The sequence below is a fragment of the Oncorhynchus mykiss genome, chromosome 8 (genome assembly GCF_013265735.2).
Source record: "Oncorhynchus mykiss isolate Arlee chromosome 8, USDA_OmykA_1.1, whole genome shotgun sequence".
Taxonomy (NCBI): domain Eukaryota; kingdom Metazoa; phylum Chordata; class Actinopteri; order Salmoniformes; family Salmonidae; genus Oncorhynchus; species Oncorhynchus mykiss.
In genome coordinates this window covers 69,323,777-69,341,311 of record NC_048572.1, presented here as the reverse complement: position 1 = coordinate 69,341,311, position 17,535 = coordinate 69,323,777, and the positions used below count along the sequence as shown (strand labels likewise).

General features: G+C 44.7%; 1 protein-coding gene across 7 annotated transcripts in view; it reads right to left on the bottom strand.

Annotated features, from left to right (window-relative positions):
* The window catches only part of LOC110530432 (phosphatase and actin regulator 1), a 91,172-nt gene that overhangs the window by 13,382 nt on the left and 60,255 nt on the right, over window positions 1-17,535 (bottom strand). For 5 of the 7 annotated variants that reach the window (XM_021613491.2, XM_036986064.1, XM_021613489.2 and 2 more), the window contains 5 exons: window positions 8,579-8,785; window positions 6,887-7,295; window positions 4,086-4,279; window positions 3,802-3,958; window positions 502-566 (listed from right to left, as the gene is read on the bottom strand). In XM_021613491.2, coding sequence (XP_021469166.2) covers window positions 502-566; window positions 3,802-3,958; window positions 4,086-4,279; window positions 6,887-7,295; window positions 8,579-8,785 — 1,032 coding nt within the window. The remainder of the gene's footprint in view (window positions 1-501; window positions 567-3,801; window positions 3,959-4,085; window positions 4,280-6,886; window positions 7,296-8,578; window positions 8,786-17,535) is intronic. The other 2 variants (XM_021613492.2, XM_021613490.2) reach the window with 1 other exon arrangement.

The window sequence follows — 17,535 nt, the reverse complement described above, 5'->3', positions numbered from 1 at the left end:
ACCCTGCTTATCCTCTCCTTACACACACACTGCCAATCACAGAGCAACCTCTGGGAGACCAAGGCACTGCTGGTAAACCGGTCTTTGATGAAAGCAGAGGAGCCCAAGCTGCTATCGCCTGCCTGCGTCTCTCTGATACGGAGTGTGTTTGAGCTGAGAAATCAGCCTCCTTGGCCCTAGCCGGCATCCTGAGGGAACCACACCGCCTTGCCTTCCTCAGATGAAGGAGAGAGAAGAAAGGCAAGATGTATTCCACTGGCTCCAGGATAAGTAGGCCTCTGAAATAACCAGGGCAACTGTGGTTTGAGGCGGCTTGCATAAAATACTTATTAAATGTGGAATAATATGGTACATTAGGGTAAGTCAAGTCACTGGGAATAGTTGTAAAAGGGATAACATTAGAGTGGTTTAATAGTGAGGTGATTATCATCAGTAAATTGCTACTGTCTATATAAATGATGATATGTTATAATGATAGGTTCAGAAGGTCGAGGTACATACAGTACTCACGTTTCAGGATATTCCTCTGTTCCAGTTCCTCAGCACTGGGCCTCTGACTCAACTGCCTGCACAAACACAACCAAACACAAGGTAGTACAAAAACCCAACATGATAAACCCCCTGAACAACAAAAGCAAACTCTGTCAACTAGCCAAATCTCCATAGATGACAACAGTACTAAACATGGGCAACTCAACTTACATTGATAGTAGGGCTGGGAATTGCCAGGGGCTTCACGATACTTAGGTGCCGATACGATGTGCATTGCAATGCACAAGATTTTCTATGTGTTGTGATTTGATGTTCTAAACATATTGCTCACTATATGTCAGCTGAAGAGAGACGAGAGAGCATGAGAAAACGTTTTGATCAGTCATGGAATAAGTGCTAAAAACAGGTTGGCTCACTATTTAAAATGATGGATAAACTAACTATAGGATGAAAAATACAAGAGTTTTGGCATAGGTACAGCTGACTAGTGCTAGTTAACGCAACCTAGCAAAAAAAAACGAATTTATAATTTGAGTCGACAGAAGCATGCAAACATGAATATTTCGCAGTCAACTTAAACTAAGCAGCTCACTTTCAAATGCTGTGCGCGTCGTCTCAGGACAAAGTCCATACCCAAACCACATGACAATTTTTTATCCGTTCCTCTTCCTACTCATCTAGCCTGCGGTCACTTCTCTTTTAGAGCACTCCATCCAGCCAGTGTTATCTAAGTGACAGTTTGAGTGACAGCTCGAGTGCCAGCCAGCACCAGGGTGATAGCTATGGCTGAGTTGGCACGTCAGGACGGATGGCATCTCAGTCACTACAGAAATCTACATCTATTCTTTGACAGACATGAATAGAAACTGACTGGATTCAAGGCAGTGAGCCACAATATTCTGCGTGCAGGGCTCATTCCTTTCTCTCAGGTTATTTTATTTAGACCAGTATTGTCAAGGTCAGGATGTGCACATCACCCTCATTTATTTCCAGACATAACACCAGTTACGAAATCTGGTTTAATCACACAAAAGTATATGCTGTAACAGAAGCATACAGCACCACATTATACAGTTCAGTCAACCATGCCCATCTCTCTATCCCCCCTCCTAGTTAATGTGACTTCCCTAAACAAAGTAAGATTTACATTTTTTTCTAGTTGATCCAGTGACTTCTGCACCCCTGAGGGGTAGAGCAAGAGATATGGAGTAATAAAGAAAAAATAGGGGAGAAATAAAGAAAAAATAGGGGAGTGAGAATGTATGACTGTTTGTAAGCAGTTAAAGGAGTTAAAGTCAACGCTTTTAAAAAAGACTCCATTCCTAATTTATGCCGAGAGAGCGAGAGCTCTTGTATCAAATTTCTTTGACGTCAAGCTCCTGACATGATTGGCTGAATACAGTATGACATTCTAACATTTGGGTTTTGGGGAATAAGTTCTGAACACAGCAGAAGTAGCTATTCAGCCTAGGTTTCTGCCGGGCGTTTGCTGCTACAATGTCCAGGACCCAGAGTTACTCAAGTTACAGAGAGACTGATTGGCTCGCCTTGTGTTGCCTCATCTCAGTGTCTCGCTTGGCTGCACGCGTCCCGGAGAAACAAGACAGTGAGTCTGCCGGACGTCTCCACTTCTGCTCAGGGTTCTGCAGATCTACACAAACACATGCCGGTGCCGACCTCAACCCAACTTCAGACAGTCTGACTGACCTCCGCGCTTGTCCCAAATCATAAATTCATCATCGTTATACAAGAGGCCATTGCCATAATCATAAAGAATTACACAATAAATGATGAAATTACCAATATGAAAATCTATTATACCGTCCATTAAGTCTCCATCACAATAAGGAGAGAGGAGGAGATGGCTAAGGTCACAATGACCTCCTTCAGGATTAGAACCATCCATTTATTGGCGTGCCACAAAGAGATCTGCTACAGAGGAGCACAATGCACATGGCAAATGGCATGAAATTGGGAGTCATGACGCTGATAGTGTGTCCCAAGTGGCACCCTATTCCTTATATAGTGCACTGCTTTTGACCAGGGCCCCAAAAGTAGTGCAAAACATAAGGAATAGGGTGCCATTTAAGATGCATACAATGGCACTGCGTAAAGGATAGAGAGACAGGGAGCATTTTGGGAACAACATAATGCCTTCTGGGAACAACACACCATGTGCCAATCACAGCATGGAATAGTGGCAGAGTACGCCCTCTTCTCTTTCACATTAAACCATGATGTTCCCTCTCTTTAACACCCAGTCATCTTCTTCCCTCTTCTACTCCCTCTGTTCCATGCTGTCCACCTCTTCACTCACTACCATCTCATTGTTTCCCTACTGGCCAGGCCTGTTCTGTCCAAACAGAATCCTGTTCAGTGATGGTAGATTCAAATCAAACCATAGATTAATTGACAAAGACTGCATGGCTAGGTCATGTTCACCTTGGATTAAAAATAACCCATCTGTATATTGCCATATTCAAATTGAATGTGAAACAATGAAAAGTGTTACTGCTGTGTTTATATGAATGTGTAATCACTTCATATGGGCTTCTAAGGTGTCCGTTCCCTTACCACTGAATGTGTGCGCTGGTGCTGTATGTGTGAGAGCTGTTGGTGTGTGTGAAAGAGAGAGAGAGCCATCAGTATAGCGAGTGTGTGGAGGAGTGGTGCGGTAATGCCTTGGCACATATCACCGTGGTGATTCAGTGAGCGAGGGAGGACGGCAGGCAGTGGGAAGAAAAGAGGGAGGGAGAGAATGTAGAGCGAGACGGAGAGCTGATGCATTGCTGAAATTAGGTCAGCTCAGCTCTCAGCGCCCCTCTTAACGAGGTGGAGGGTTAATCTTTAAACGGATGGAAAGAAAATACAACTAAAGTGATGGAAAAGTGTTTTGATAAAAAGGAGGCTTCCATTGCGCTTTTAAAAAGCCAGATTAGTCATAGCTAGTTATGTTAGTGGGGATATCAGACCATTTTCCCAAAGTAGGCCACAGTGCAATATTTGGCTGTTGACAACTGTTTCCTGAAAGCTCTGTTATAGAGGAGAAATGGACACGCCTTTCAAAACACATCAGAGAGCTGTTGGCATTGCAGAAGAGGTCTGCTTGGTCTAGTGCTACATTAAAGATGTTGAAGATATGTAACATATCAAATGGACACGTCACTCTATTTATGAAAATACAATGGAGTCTGTTCTAGTCACTATCCATCTGTGACTAGAACAGATGACAACTGAAAAGATCCTGGTCCACCTTTCAATCCTCCTTGGGCAGGTTGTGTGTGTGCACGCGTGTGCTCCCTCTCTCACCGTGTGAGCTTGGTGCCTATCTGCTGCCTGGACTCCAGCCTCTCCTCATCAGTCTGCATGGGCAGGATGTTCTTCTCCTCCAGCTCGCTCTTAGATGGACGGTTACTCAGCTTGACAGCCAGAGAATCCTTCCTCAACACTTTCAGACCCAGGGTACCTAGACACAGACACCAGGAGTTAAATAAAGAAATTACCTCACCAGACCCAGGGTACCTAGACACAGACACCAGGAGTTAAAACACAACATTACCCTAACGTGTGTGTGTCCACCATGGTGATCTTACTTGTAAAGAGCGAGTCATCATCCTCATCATCATCTTCATCATCCTCATCATCATCATCCTCATTTTTGTACATGCTGGGCAGGTCCTCATAGTCAGACTCGTTGGGCATGTTCTCTTTGTCGTCCTCGTCGATGATCTCAGAGGGCACCTGGCTTCTGTCCAGAAGACTACACTGACCAGAATGCATTGCATTGCTGCAGGGAGAAGAGGCCAGAAGGTAAGTGTTAATGTTAGTGGTAATGATGGATAGAAGAGATTAATATGAAGATTCAATCTACCACTTTTCCTTTTCCAGTGTGAATCTAATGGTTGCTTTAGAAATGCAACAATGTGCTGAAGAGAGCCACTATGATCATGACTCTACAAGTGGTTGACTCATTCCCCATCTCCTGTGTAGTCATTTGAGAAAATGGCAGTCTGGCTGGAATTGCCTTGACGCACTCGATGCGCGAGGTCGAGGCTGTGCCATTTCTGGATCATGGTCATTAGCACCAAATTGTCCACCTTGACTTGCAGCCATTGAACTAGTGAGACAGACAAACATATCTGGTTATCCGAGCAATAGGTTCCTAGGAGGGAGGTCAGTCTGACTGCCACATTAGCCTACATACCATTAGAAAAGGTTGGTGACCACTGATCGGAGTCTAAATCATTTTCAGAGTCAAAAAGCAAGCCGAGATCTAGCGCTCAGAATTTAACAAACACAACTTCAAAAGAAATGGAAGCCTATGCAACATTACCTTGTAAAAATAGTCAGAATGAGGATTGTGCAGTAGGTCTAATACATTAATCACAGCATATTGGCTATGCTTGGTCTGACAGTATTGTTATTCTCAGACTACACTATTATATTATGTATCAAAACTCAAGCTTTGATAACAAAATCGATAAGTTGTATCACTTGTGAGGCACAGCTGAGCATAAATTGAAATAAATGATTTTACTGAGCTGATGGTACCAGCATCTGATGGGCAGTCTCAGCGGAGGGAGAGCGCAGCAGAGGGCCCCTGCTCTCTCCTTTCCTCCGGTGAGACTGACCAGAGAGGGGACAGTCGTCCACCTGATGGCGAAACTCGAGTCACACCACATTATTTCTACCTCATGCACAAATCCACGTTGTTCCTATGACCAGAGAAAGTGAAATATTCCTCAATATTAAAATTGACATGAGCTACTAATAATAAAACACAGGCCTAATGATAACTAATTAATTCCAGATACAGTGCTGGTTGTAGCACGAGTGGAATTAGGGAGAAGCACATTATGTCTTGAATAAAAACAATTAAAAAACATTTGACAGTGCTGTATAAAAACTAAAACATGAACTCACTCATAAAAACAGCAGCTCTTTGCTGTATTCTTTGACAGTATCTCTCTGGTCAAGGTTTCAAAAGTTATTAAATCTCACGTAGGTTAGTATCAAACTTTGCTGTGGGGTTGTGGAAGCTGTAGGCACGGTGATTTGAGCTATCCGATTGGCCAGCACAGTAGGCACACTTGATTTAGCTCTCCTGGTCGCCGGGTAGGCAATGTTCGTCCCTTCAGATAAATTAAATGGTTCAAAATGGGAACACCTTGCCTACCCGGCACGCTGGGCTTCTGAATCAAGTGCACCTGCCACCAACAGTGCAAAAAAATAGGAATGCAAGGCCTTATCGTTGGCTTTTCTACAGAAATGTTTGGTGATTGACTAGGAATGCCTTGAAGGTCACGGTTGGTGACCACTGCATTAGATAGTTGATCATATCCTTCACATCACAGACCATTCAGGTTCAAAGAAACAAAGTTGTCAATCAACTGGGTTGATGAGGGGCTGGTTCCATACTGTAGTCAGTTGTAGAGCGGGGTTTAAATCTACATATCAGACAGCCCACACTGCTATCACGCTATGACTAATCACAAGCCCCTGCTGTGAGAGCCCACTAGGGACCATTCAGCTCACCATAAGACACGCAAAGCAAGCAATCAGAGGACCAGGGAGGGACTGTGTGTGTGCATGAATAAGAGGATCCCCTGCTGTGAGATGGTATCATACTCATGCATACATAGTCAACCTGAATGAATAAGAGGTCTGATATTTCATTTCAGAAATAAGAGATCCTAGTTATTCTACACTACCCCTCTACACATGATATTCCAGTCTATACAAATGATACGATAATACTGGCTGTACCAACTCATTTCAGTTGAAAGATAAGGGAGAACAGCTGATCGATTCATTCTGGTCTATTTTTTTTGTCCCAATTTTGAGATATTTGCAACCAAGTGTCACATAAAATACAGAGAAATTTAGTCCAATTCCTCAATACATTTCTCCGTATTCATTTGGCCAATGTCTGCTAGGGGGAGGGAGGACAGGCTGTGGCATCAGTTGTGCCAGACTTGCCTCTGGAGGCAGCCTGTGTGCCATGGTGCCACACACAGTCTGCTATCAAAGTGGGCCACTCTGTCGCAGTGGAACGGGGCGAGCTGGGTCAGACCTCTACATCAAAGTCACATGGTGGCAGCCTGACCCCAATAACACCAGGCAGGGGTGATCTGACCTACAAACCAGCTGGACCCGCTATACTGGACAGATAGTGCGTCTTCAATACATACAAGTCTTCACATTTGATTAATTTATCTATGGTGAGTGTTGGAGACAGAAATGTATGATATAGAACAGATGTTACACTTCACGCCCATCATAAAGTTGTACCATCTAAACTCTTAATTTCTACCTGCAACGTCCTGGACAAAAGCTATACAACCATAAAGATACATAAATGGTTTTATTTAATAATGTGTATACAACAACTCACTTCTCCAGCCTCTGCAGGTTGAAGGCCAGCGTCTTGTTGAGCTCCTCGATGATGCGGCTGGGGGCATGGCCTTGCATGGAGCCATACTGCAGATGGAGCTGGTGGCCTTGGTTGTGTGCGTGTCCGTGGTTATGGTGCTTCCCGCCCCCCTGGAGCCCCTGGTGGAGGTTGGCTAGGGATGTGAGATGCGAGGGCAGCAGAGGGCCATGGTGGGGGGGATGGCCTTGGAGGTGGCCATGTGGAGGGGGGAACTTCGGCTGGGAGAAGGTGCCGAGGGGAGAGGGTGAGGAGCAAGAGTTGTCCATTCCCCCTTGAGGCACACAGATCATCAATTTCTTGGGAGGTAGAGGAGGAGATAGCTTGCCTCCCTGGCCTGGCATACAAGGCAGCTTCATCTGCTGACAAGAGTCTGGACAGAGAGACAGATGAGTAGAGAAAGACAGAAACAGGTAAACATCCATGTTTGATCAGTGCTTTGACATGTTCATTCTTCCACCATGTCTTTTTTTAAATTTTACCCCCTTTTTTCTCCCCAATTTCATGGTATCCAATCGGTACAGTCTTGTCTCATCGCTGCAACTCCTGTACGGACTCGGGAGAGGCGAAGGTCGAGAGCCATGCGTCCTCCAAAACACAACCCAACCAAGCCTCACTGCTTCTTGACACAATGCACATCCAACCCGGATGGATGCCAGCCGCACCAATGTGTCGGAGGAAATACTGTAAACCTGGCAACCTGTTCAGCGTGCACTGCGCCCACTAGCCACAGGAGTCGCTAGTGCGCAACGAGACACTAGCGACCTGCCGGCCAAACCCTCCCTAACCCGGACAATTGTGCGCCGCCACATGGGCCTCCCGGTCACGGACAGCTGCGACAGAGCCTGGGCTCGAACCCAGTCTCTGGTGGCACACCTAGCACTGTGATGCAGTGCCTTAGACCACTGCGCCACCCTGGAGGCCCCTTCCACCATGTCTTAACTGGTAAGTGGTGAGTATAAGTAGGACTACAGATTAGTGTGTCCTGACCAGGGAAAGCGCAGGGCTCTAAGAACAATCACCAAGCCATATTGTAAGAGACAGGAAAAAGTTGGATAGAGCAGATCAACATGACAGTATACAGTAGAATGCCCAGGTTTGATTGAGCAGGGAGAATTAGATTAGGCTATTGCCACTTCTAGCACAGACAGGCAGACAACAGCTGACCTGGCTACACTGGGACTTAATGATACTAATCTCTCCATCTGCACAGACAGTGTGTGCGCGCATGTCTACTGACAATAGGTTTATGATTATTCAACTACATAACTGACTGAACAAACTTTCACTGTGTGTGTGTGTGTGTCTCAGAGCTCTGTACTGTAAAGCCATTTGCCAGTTCAGTCAATCGTCTATCTTGGTATTCAGTGCCAAACATGATTACATTGCATGTAAAAACGCTTGTCCCAATGTCCCAGTTGTTGACAGGTCTGGGCCTTAGGTGTACACCTGTGTTTGTCCTTCCTCACTCTCAGGGGAGACAACTACAGGAAGAGCCTGACTGACACCATCCAATCCACTTTCCCTTTGTTGAAGGAGATCAGCAAATCTCTTTGTGGGTTTCACATGTCTTTGGCACATTAACAGTGCCTTTGTATTAGTCTAACAAGGGGCATCAGTGGCAGGATCACTGTAGTTGTTGGTGTGTGTGCTTACCTGTGCTGTGGTTGGGGATCCTGTTGAAAGGTTTGGGGGGCAGCGCAGGGGGCTGTTTGTGGTACATGGGGGTCTTGGCGACATTGTCCTGAACGTTGTTGGGGAAACCAACAGATTTCTTGGAAGGCAGGACCATGGACGACTTCATACTAGAGGGCTCACGAGTGCAGACTCCACCCTCCATCGAGGATCGAAACTCCACGGTTGCTGGAGAAAGACACACCAATTATAAATATAATGTACAGACAACTGGAAATGAACGGTCTACAAAGGTGAAGAGAACTAATGTGCTGCATCATGCAAGTGAACATGAATGATATATGATAGTGACACACAGAGTACATTAAACTTTAGGAGTGCCTTCCTAATATTGAGTTGCACCCATCCTTTGCCGTCAGAACAACCTTAATTTGTAAGGGGGAAGGACTCTACAAGGCGTCGAAAGTGTTCCACAGGGATGCTGACCCATGTCGACTCTAAAGCTTCCCACAGACTCTGAACAGCATGGCGCCGACAGAGATGGTCGTTCTTAGGAAACTATGCATTATTTCGTTTTTTTTTATTGTATTATTTCTTACATTGGTTACCCCAGGAAATCTTATCACATACAGCTGAGAAAAACTATTGGATATAAGAGCAACGTCAATTTACAAACATTACAACTAGGAAAACGTCTTTCCCGAAGCAGATCCTCTGTTCAGACTAGAGGTCGACCGATTAATCGGAATGGCTGATTAATTAGGGCCGATTTCAAGTTTTCATAACAATAGGAAATCGGTATTTTTGGGCGCCGATTTGCCAATTTTTTAAAATACCTTTATTTAACTAGGCAAGTCAGTTAAGACAATGACGGCCTAGGAGCGGTGGGTTAACTGCCTTGTTCAGGTGCAGATCAACAGATTTTCACCTTGTCAGCTCGGGGGATCCAATCTTGCAACCTTACAGTTACCTAGTCCAACGCAATAACGACCTGCCTCTCTCTCGTTGCACTCCACAAGGAGACTGCCTGTTACGCGAATGCAGTAAGCCAAGGTAAGTTGCTAGCTAGCATTAAACTTACCTTATAAAAAACAATCAATCATAATCACTAGTTAACTACACATGGTTGATGATATTACTAGATATTATCTAGAGTGTCCTGCGTTGCATATAATCTGACTGAGCATACAAGTATCTAAGTACCTGACTGAGCGGTGGTAGGCAGAAGCAGACGCGTAAACATTCATTCAAATAGCACTTTCGTGCGTTTTGCCAGCAGCTCTTCGTTGTCCATCAAGCATTGCGCTGTTTATGACTTCAAGCCTATCAACTCCCAAGATGAGGCTGATGTAACCGAAGTGAAATGGCTGGCTAGTTAGCACGCGCTAATAGCGTTTCAAACGTCACTTGCTCTGAGCCTTCTAGTAGTTGTTCCCCTTGCTCTGCATGGGTAATGCTGCTTCGATGGTGGCTGTTGTCGTTGTGTTGCTGGTTCAAGCCCAGGGAGGAGCGAGGAGAGGGACGGAAGCGATACTGTTACACTGGTAATACTAAAATGCCTATAAGAACATCCAATAGTCAAATGTTAATGAAATACAAATGGTATAGAGGGAAATAGTCCTATAATTCCTATAATAACTACAACCTAAAACTTCGTACCTTGGAATATCAAAGACTCATGTTAAAAGGAACCACCAGCTTTCATATGTTCTCATGTTCTGAGCAAGGAACTTAAACGTTAGCTTTCTTACATGGCACATATTGCACTTTTTCTTTCTTCTCCAACACTTTGTTTTTGCATTATTTAAACCAAATTCAACATGTTTCATTATTTATTTGAGGCTAAATTGATTTTATTGATGTATTATATTAAGTTAAAATAAGTGTTCATTCAGTATTGTTGTAATTGTCATTATCACAAATACATAAAATGTTTAAAAAATATAATAATTAAAAAACATTTTTTTTTTTTTTTTTTTTTTTTTTATTAAAAAAAAAAAAAAAAAAAAAAAAAAAAAAAAAAAAAAAAAAAAAAAAAAAATCGGCCGATTAATCGGTATCGGCTTTTTTGGTCCTCCAATAAATCGGTATCGGCGTTGAAAAATCATAATCGGTCGACCTTTAGTTCAGACCACCACCCAGGAATATGGAGTTAATTCCAGTAGGCGATTCAAAACAATGACACCGCAGAAGGGGCAGACGAAACGGCCACCTGGCCAAATTCAAGCTAGGGTTGCCTTCCAAAGAGACAGAGATTGTAACATTCTGTTTCATGGAAACATGACCCTCTCGGCATATGTCAGAATCGGTTTAGCCACCGGGCTTCTCTATGCGTTGCACATACAGAGATAAACACCTCTCTGGGAAAAGGAAGGGCAGGGGTGTATGCTTTACGATTAACAACTCATGGTGTAATCATAACATACAGGAACTCAAGTCCTTCTGTTCACCCGATCTAGAATTCCTTACAATCAAGTGCCGGCCATTTTACCTACCAAGAGAATTCTCATCAATTAGTCACAGCTGTGTACATTCCCCCTCAAGCAGACACCAAGACGGCCATCAAGGAACTTCACTGGACTATATGCAAACCATACATCCTGAAGCTGTATTTATTGTAGATGGGGATTTTAACAAAGCAAATTTGAGAACAAGTCTAACTAAATTCTTCCAGCATGTTGATTGTGCTACAAAGCATGGGCAGGCCAGCTGGCTGGTGTGTTTACAGGTATATTCAAATCGCTCCCTATCCCAGTCTGTTGTCCCTACATGCCTCAAGATGGCTATCATTGTTCCTGTACCCAAGGCAAAGAACTGAACTAAATGACTTCCGCCGCACTCACTTCTGTCATCATGAAGTGCTTTGAGAGACTAGACAAGGATCAGGTCACTTCCACATTACCAGCCACCCTAGACCCACTTCAGTTTGCATACCACCCCAACAGGTCCACAGAAGACACAATCGCCATCACACTGTTCATTGACTACAGCTCAGCATTCAACACCATAGTACCCTCCAAGCTCATCATCAAGCTGGAGACCCTGGGTCTCAACCCCCCCTGTGCAAGTGGGTCCTGGACTTCCTGACGGGCCGCACCCCAGGTGGTAAAGGTAGGAAATAACATCTCTACTTCGCTGACCATTAACAATTGGGCCTCACAAGGGTGCATGCTCAGCCCCCTCCTGTACTCCCTGTTCACCCACGACTATGTGGCCATGCACGCCTCCAACTCAAATCATCAAGTTCGCAGACGACACAACAGTAGTGGGCTTGATTTCCAACAATGACGAGACAGCTTATAGGGAGGAGGTGAGGGCACTCGGAGTGTGGTGTTAGGAAACGTCAACAAAACAGAGGGAGCACCCCCCCCCCCGGTCCACATTGAAGGGACAGCAGTGGAGAAGGTGGAAAGTTTGAAGTTCCTCTGTGTACACATCACATACAAACTGAAATGGTCCACCCACAGTGTGGTGAAGGTGCAACAGCGCCTCTTCAACATCAGGAGGCTGAAGAAGTTTGGGTTGTCACCCAAAACCCTGACAAACTTTTACAGATGCACAATCGAGAGCATCCTGTCAGGCTGGATCACAGCCTGGTATGGCAACTGCACCGCCCTCAACCGCAAGGCTCTCCAAAGGGTTGTGCTGTCTGCACAACGCATCACCGGGGGAAAACTACCTGCCCTCCATGACACCTACATCACCCGATGTCACAGGAAGGCGGCAAAATTATCAAGGACATCAACCACCCGAGCCTGTTCACATCGCTACCATCCAGAAGGTGAGGTCAGTACAGGTGCATCAAAGCTGGGACCAAGAGACTGAAAAACAGCTTCTATCTCAAGGCCATCAGACTGCTAAACAGCAATCATTGATTCTGAGATGCTGCTGCCTACATTGAGACCCAATCACTGGTCACTTTAATAAATGGATCACTAGTCACTTATACCATAATGCCACTTTAATGTTTACATATCATACATTACTCATACCACATGTAAACTCAGCAACAAAAAAAGAAATGTCCTCTCAGAGTCAACTGCATTTATTTTCAGCAAACTTAACATGTGTAAATATTTGTATGAACATAACAAGACTCAACAACTGAGACAAACTGAACAAGTTCCACAGACATGCGACTAACAGAAATTGAATAATGTGTCCCTGAACAAAGGGGGGTGTGTGTGGGGGGGGGGGCTCAAAATCATTAGTAACAGTCAGTATCTGGTGTGGCCACCAGCTGCATTAAGTACTGCAGTGCATCTCCTCCTCATGGACTGCACCAGATTTACCAGTTCTTGCAGTAAGATGTTACCCCACTCTTCCAAGGCACCTGCAAGTTCCCGGACATTTCTGGGGGGAATGGTCCTAGCCCTCACCCTCCGATTCAACAGGTCCCAGACGTGCTCAATTTGATTAGGATCTTCGCTGGCCATGGCAGAATTTACATTCCTGTCTTGCAGGAAATCACACACAGAACAAGCAAGATGGCTGGTGGCATTGTCATGCTGCAGGGTCATGTCAGGATGACCCTGCAGGAAGGGCACCACATGAGGGAGGAGGATGTCTTCCATGTAACACACAGCGTTGAGATTGCCTGCAATATCAAGCTCAGTCCGATGATGCTGTGACACACCGCCCCAGACCATGACGAACCCTCCACCTCCAAATCAATCCTGCTCCAGAGTACAGGCCTCGGTGTAACGGTCATTCCTTCGACGATAAACGCGAATCCGACCATCCCCCCCGGTGAGACAAAACCATGACTCGTTAGTGAACGGCACTTTTTGCCAGTCCTATCTGGTCCAGCAACGGTGGGTTTGTGACCATAGGCGACGTTGTTGCTGGTGATGTCTGGTGAGGACCTGCCTTACAACAGGCCTACAAGCTCTCAGTCCAGCCTCTCTCAGCCTATTGCGGACAGTCTGAGCACTGATGGAGGGATTGTGCGTTCCTGGTGTAACTCAGGCAGTTGTTGCCATCCTGTACCTGTCCTGCAAGTTTGATGTTCGGATGTGCTGATCCTGTGCAGGTGTTGTTACATGTGGTCTGCCACTGCAAGGACGATCAGCTGTCCGTCTAGTCTCCCTGTAGCGCTCTCTTAAGCGTCTCAGTACGCAATTTATTGACCTGGCCACATCTGCAGTCCTCATGCCTCCTTGTAGCATGCCTAAGGCACGTTCACGCAGATGAGCAGGGACCCTGGGCATCTTTCTTTTTTAGTGTACTAAACTGTGACCTTAATTGCCTACCGTTTGTAAGATGTTAGTGTCTTAACGATCGTTTCACAGGTGCGTGTTCATTAATTGTTTATGGTTCATTGAAAAAGCATGGGAAACAGTAATTAAAACCCATTACAATGAAGATCTGTGAAGTTATTTGGATTTTCACGAAGTATCTTTGAAAGACAGGGATGGGTTATTTTTTGCGGAGTTTATACCATCTATTGCACCTTAACTTTAGATTTGTGTATATTAGGTAGTTGTTGGCGAATTGTTAAATTACTTTGATATTACTGCACTGTCGGAACTAGAAGCAGAAGCAGTTCGATATACTCGCATTAACATCTTCTAGCTATGTTTATGTGACAAATAAAATTTGATTTGTGTCAATTGGCTGGATGTCCTTTGGGTGGTGGACCATTCTTGATACACACAGGAAACTGTTGAACGTCAAAAACCCAGCAGCATTGCAGTTCTTGACACAAACTGGTACGACTGTGCTCATTCCCTATTTTTTATGACCCCTTCAGCCTCAATGGCACCCATACACAATCCATGTCTGAATTGTTCCAAGGCTTAAAAATCCTTCAGTAACCTCTCTACTACCTTTAATCTACACTGATTGAGTTGGATTTAACAGGTGACATCAATAAGGAATCATAGCTTTCACCTGGATTCACCTAGTCAGTCTCATAGCAAGATCAAGTGTTCTTAATGTTTTGTGCATTCAGTGAGAACATACAGAAATCCTCCCACACAGGTGTTTTGCGCCCAACATTTCTTGTTGTGACATACGCAACGCACCAGAGCGTCTTGTTCCCGTCGCTTCAGGTCTGACGGCTTCTATTGGACCAAATCCTCACACATCAAAAAAGTTATGAAATGGTTGCATAATGACTGCAACACCTTGGAGGTGTTACTGGGAAACCTGGTAGGGAGACAGACTGATGTATGACACATGGGACCTCATATGGGCTGTCAAACGACCACAAGTTAATTGCAGTAGTGCAACTTGTCTTGGTTGACTTAGTCTTTTCCTCGTGCACTCTGTCAGGTAAGAGGCCGTTGTTTCTAAGGACCACGAAAGCTGAGATGCAATGAGTAAGCCTAATACAGCACGAGCAAAATCAGGCTGAGAAACAATCGTTCCAATACAAGAACAAGGTTTGAGAGGGATCAGACAAACCTCTCCCTTTCCCAGGTGCTACCAATACAAAGGATGAAGGGTGATTTGGAACACTCCTACAAAAATAACCATTCCTATTGTAGAAAACAACTTATATTATCACTATCGCTGTCATTTTCATTAACCAACACTCCCATGTGAGTGCTACAGTAGGAGGGTTTGGAGACAGACAGTTGGGGTGTTACATTAAATCCAGGCACATGCAGCACCACTCCAGTGTCAGCCAGTTAAAAGCTGATTACACGCCAGCAGCCAAATCAGAGGAGAGATTAACAAATGTTTTGGGAACTGATGTGATTAAATCAATTCTGATTAATGAAATGCAATCTATTTTCCCTTTCGGACGACAGCTAATGGCAAGTCTCATAAGACCTTCATCCAGAAAACATACATCAACCATTTATGCCAGCAGCACTGGCAAGGCACCTCCTACTCTGTTCAATAACTCAAGTCATACTTCATTTCAGGTTCTTCAGTGACGAGTATAAAAACTACTTGCAACTATTCCCCACAATCAGAACAAATCATTTTCAGCATAAAAGAAAGTGGATTTTCCCAAAAAGAGTTAAGTAGTGATATAAACTAACAAACAAACAAACAAACAACTTATCCAGGATGAGACTGGATTGGTAAAATGGAAAAAGATAAACAAGCTACTCCAGTGACAGCAGATGTATTATTAATTAAATGGCCGGATTATTTGCTTTGAACCCCCTTTATTTTTTGTTGCACTGACTCTTGCAGTGACTCTGCACACTCACTGGTCAAAGGAATTGTCCAAAAAGCTCAGAGACAGGATTGTGTAGAGGCACAGATCTGGGGAAGGGTACCAAAACATTTCTGCAGCATTGAAGGTCCCCAAGTACACAGTGGCCTCCATCATTCTTAAATGGAAGAAGTTTGGAACCACCCAGACTCTTCCTAGAGCTGGCCGCCCAGCAAAACTGAGCAATCGGGCGAGAAGGGCCTTGGTCAGGGAGGTGACCAAGAACCCGATGGTCACTGACAGAGCTCCAGACTTCCTCTATGGAGATGGGAGAACCTTCCAGAAGGACAACCATCTCTGCAGCGCTCCACCAATCAGGCCTTTAATGGTAGAGTGTCCAGACGGAAGCCACTCCTCAGCATAAGGCACATGACAGCACGCTTGGAGTTTGCCAAAAGGCACCGAAAGACTCTCTGACCATAAGAAAAAAAGAGTCTTTTGTCTGATGAAAAAAAGATGGAACTCTTTGGCCTGAATGCCAAGCACCATGTCTGGAGGAAACCTGGCACCATCCCTACAGTGAAGCATGGTGGCGGCAGCATCATGCTGTGGGGATGTTTTTTAGTGGCAGCTTCTAGGGAAAGATGAATGGAGCAAAGTACTGAGAGATCCTTGATGAAAACCTGCTCCAGAGCGCTCAGGACCTCAGACTGGGGTGAAGGTTTACTTTCCAAAAGGACAACGACCCTAAGCACACAGCCAAGACAATGCAAGAGTGACTTCGGGACAAGTCTCTGAATGTCCTTGAGTGGCCCAGCCAGAGCCCGGAATTGAACCCGATCGAACAGCTCTATATTTATTGTAGCCAGCAGTAAGTACCAGTAGTATAGCAATGGTTTAGGAAACTGGCTCATGTTCTGACAAGTTGTCCACAGAGAGGGAGGCAGAATGCTTACTTCACCCATCAGCTCAACTTAACAGCATCTCTTAAACCCTGATGGACTTTCTACTTCCTCAGAAGATATCCTGACCAACAGGGGGGGAGAACCTCTGTCAGATCCAAAACATGTTTAGATAAAACAAAACAGACAAAAGTTTTAGTACACCTATTCATTCAAGGGTTTCTTTATTTTTATTTTTTACATTGTAGACTATAGTGAAGACATCAAAACTATGAAATAACACAGACGGAATCATGTAACCAAGAAAAGAAAAGTGTAAAACAAATCAAAAACATATATTTTATATTTGAGATTCTTCAAATATCCACATTTTGCCTTGACAACTTTGCATACTCTCGGCCTTTTCTCAACCAGCTTCACCTGGTATGCTTTTTCAGCGGTCTTGAAGGAATTCCCACATATGCTGAGCACTTGTTGGCTGCTTTTCCTTCACACGGCGATCCGACTCATACCAAACCATCTCAAATTTGGTTGAGGTTGGGGGATTGTGAAGGCCAGGTCATCTGACGCAGCACTCCATCACTCTCCTTTGGTAAAATAGCCCTTACACAGCCTGGAGGTGTGTTGGGTCATTGTTTTGTTGAAAAACAAATGATCGTCTAAGCCCAAACCAGATGGGATGGCTTATCGCTGCAGAATGCTGTGGTAGCCATGCTGGTTAAGTGGGTCTTGAATTCTAAATAAATCAGACAGTGTCACTAGCAAAGCACCCCCACACCATTACACCTCCTCCTCCATGCTTTACGGTGGGAAATACACAGAGGTCATCCGTTCACCCACACCGGGTCTTACAAAGGCACGGCGGTTGGGAACTAAAAATCTCCAATTTGAACTCCAGACCAAAGGTCACATTCACGCAGCTCAGTTCACACACACTCAACAAAACGATGAGAGATGACCAA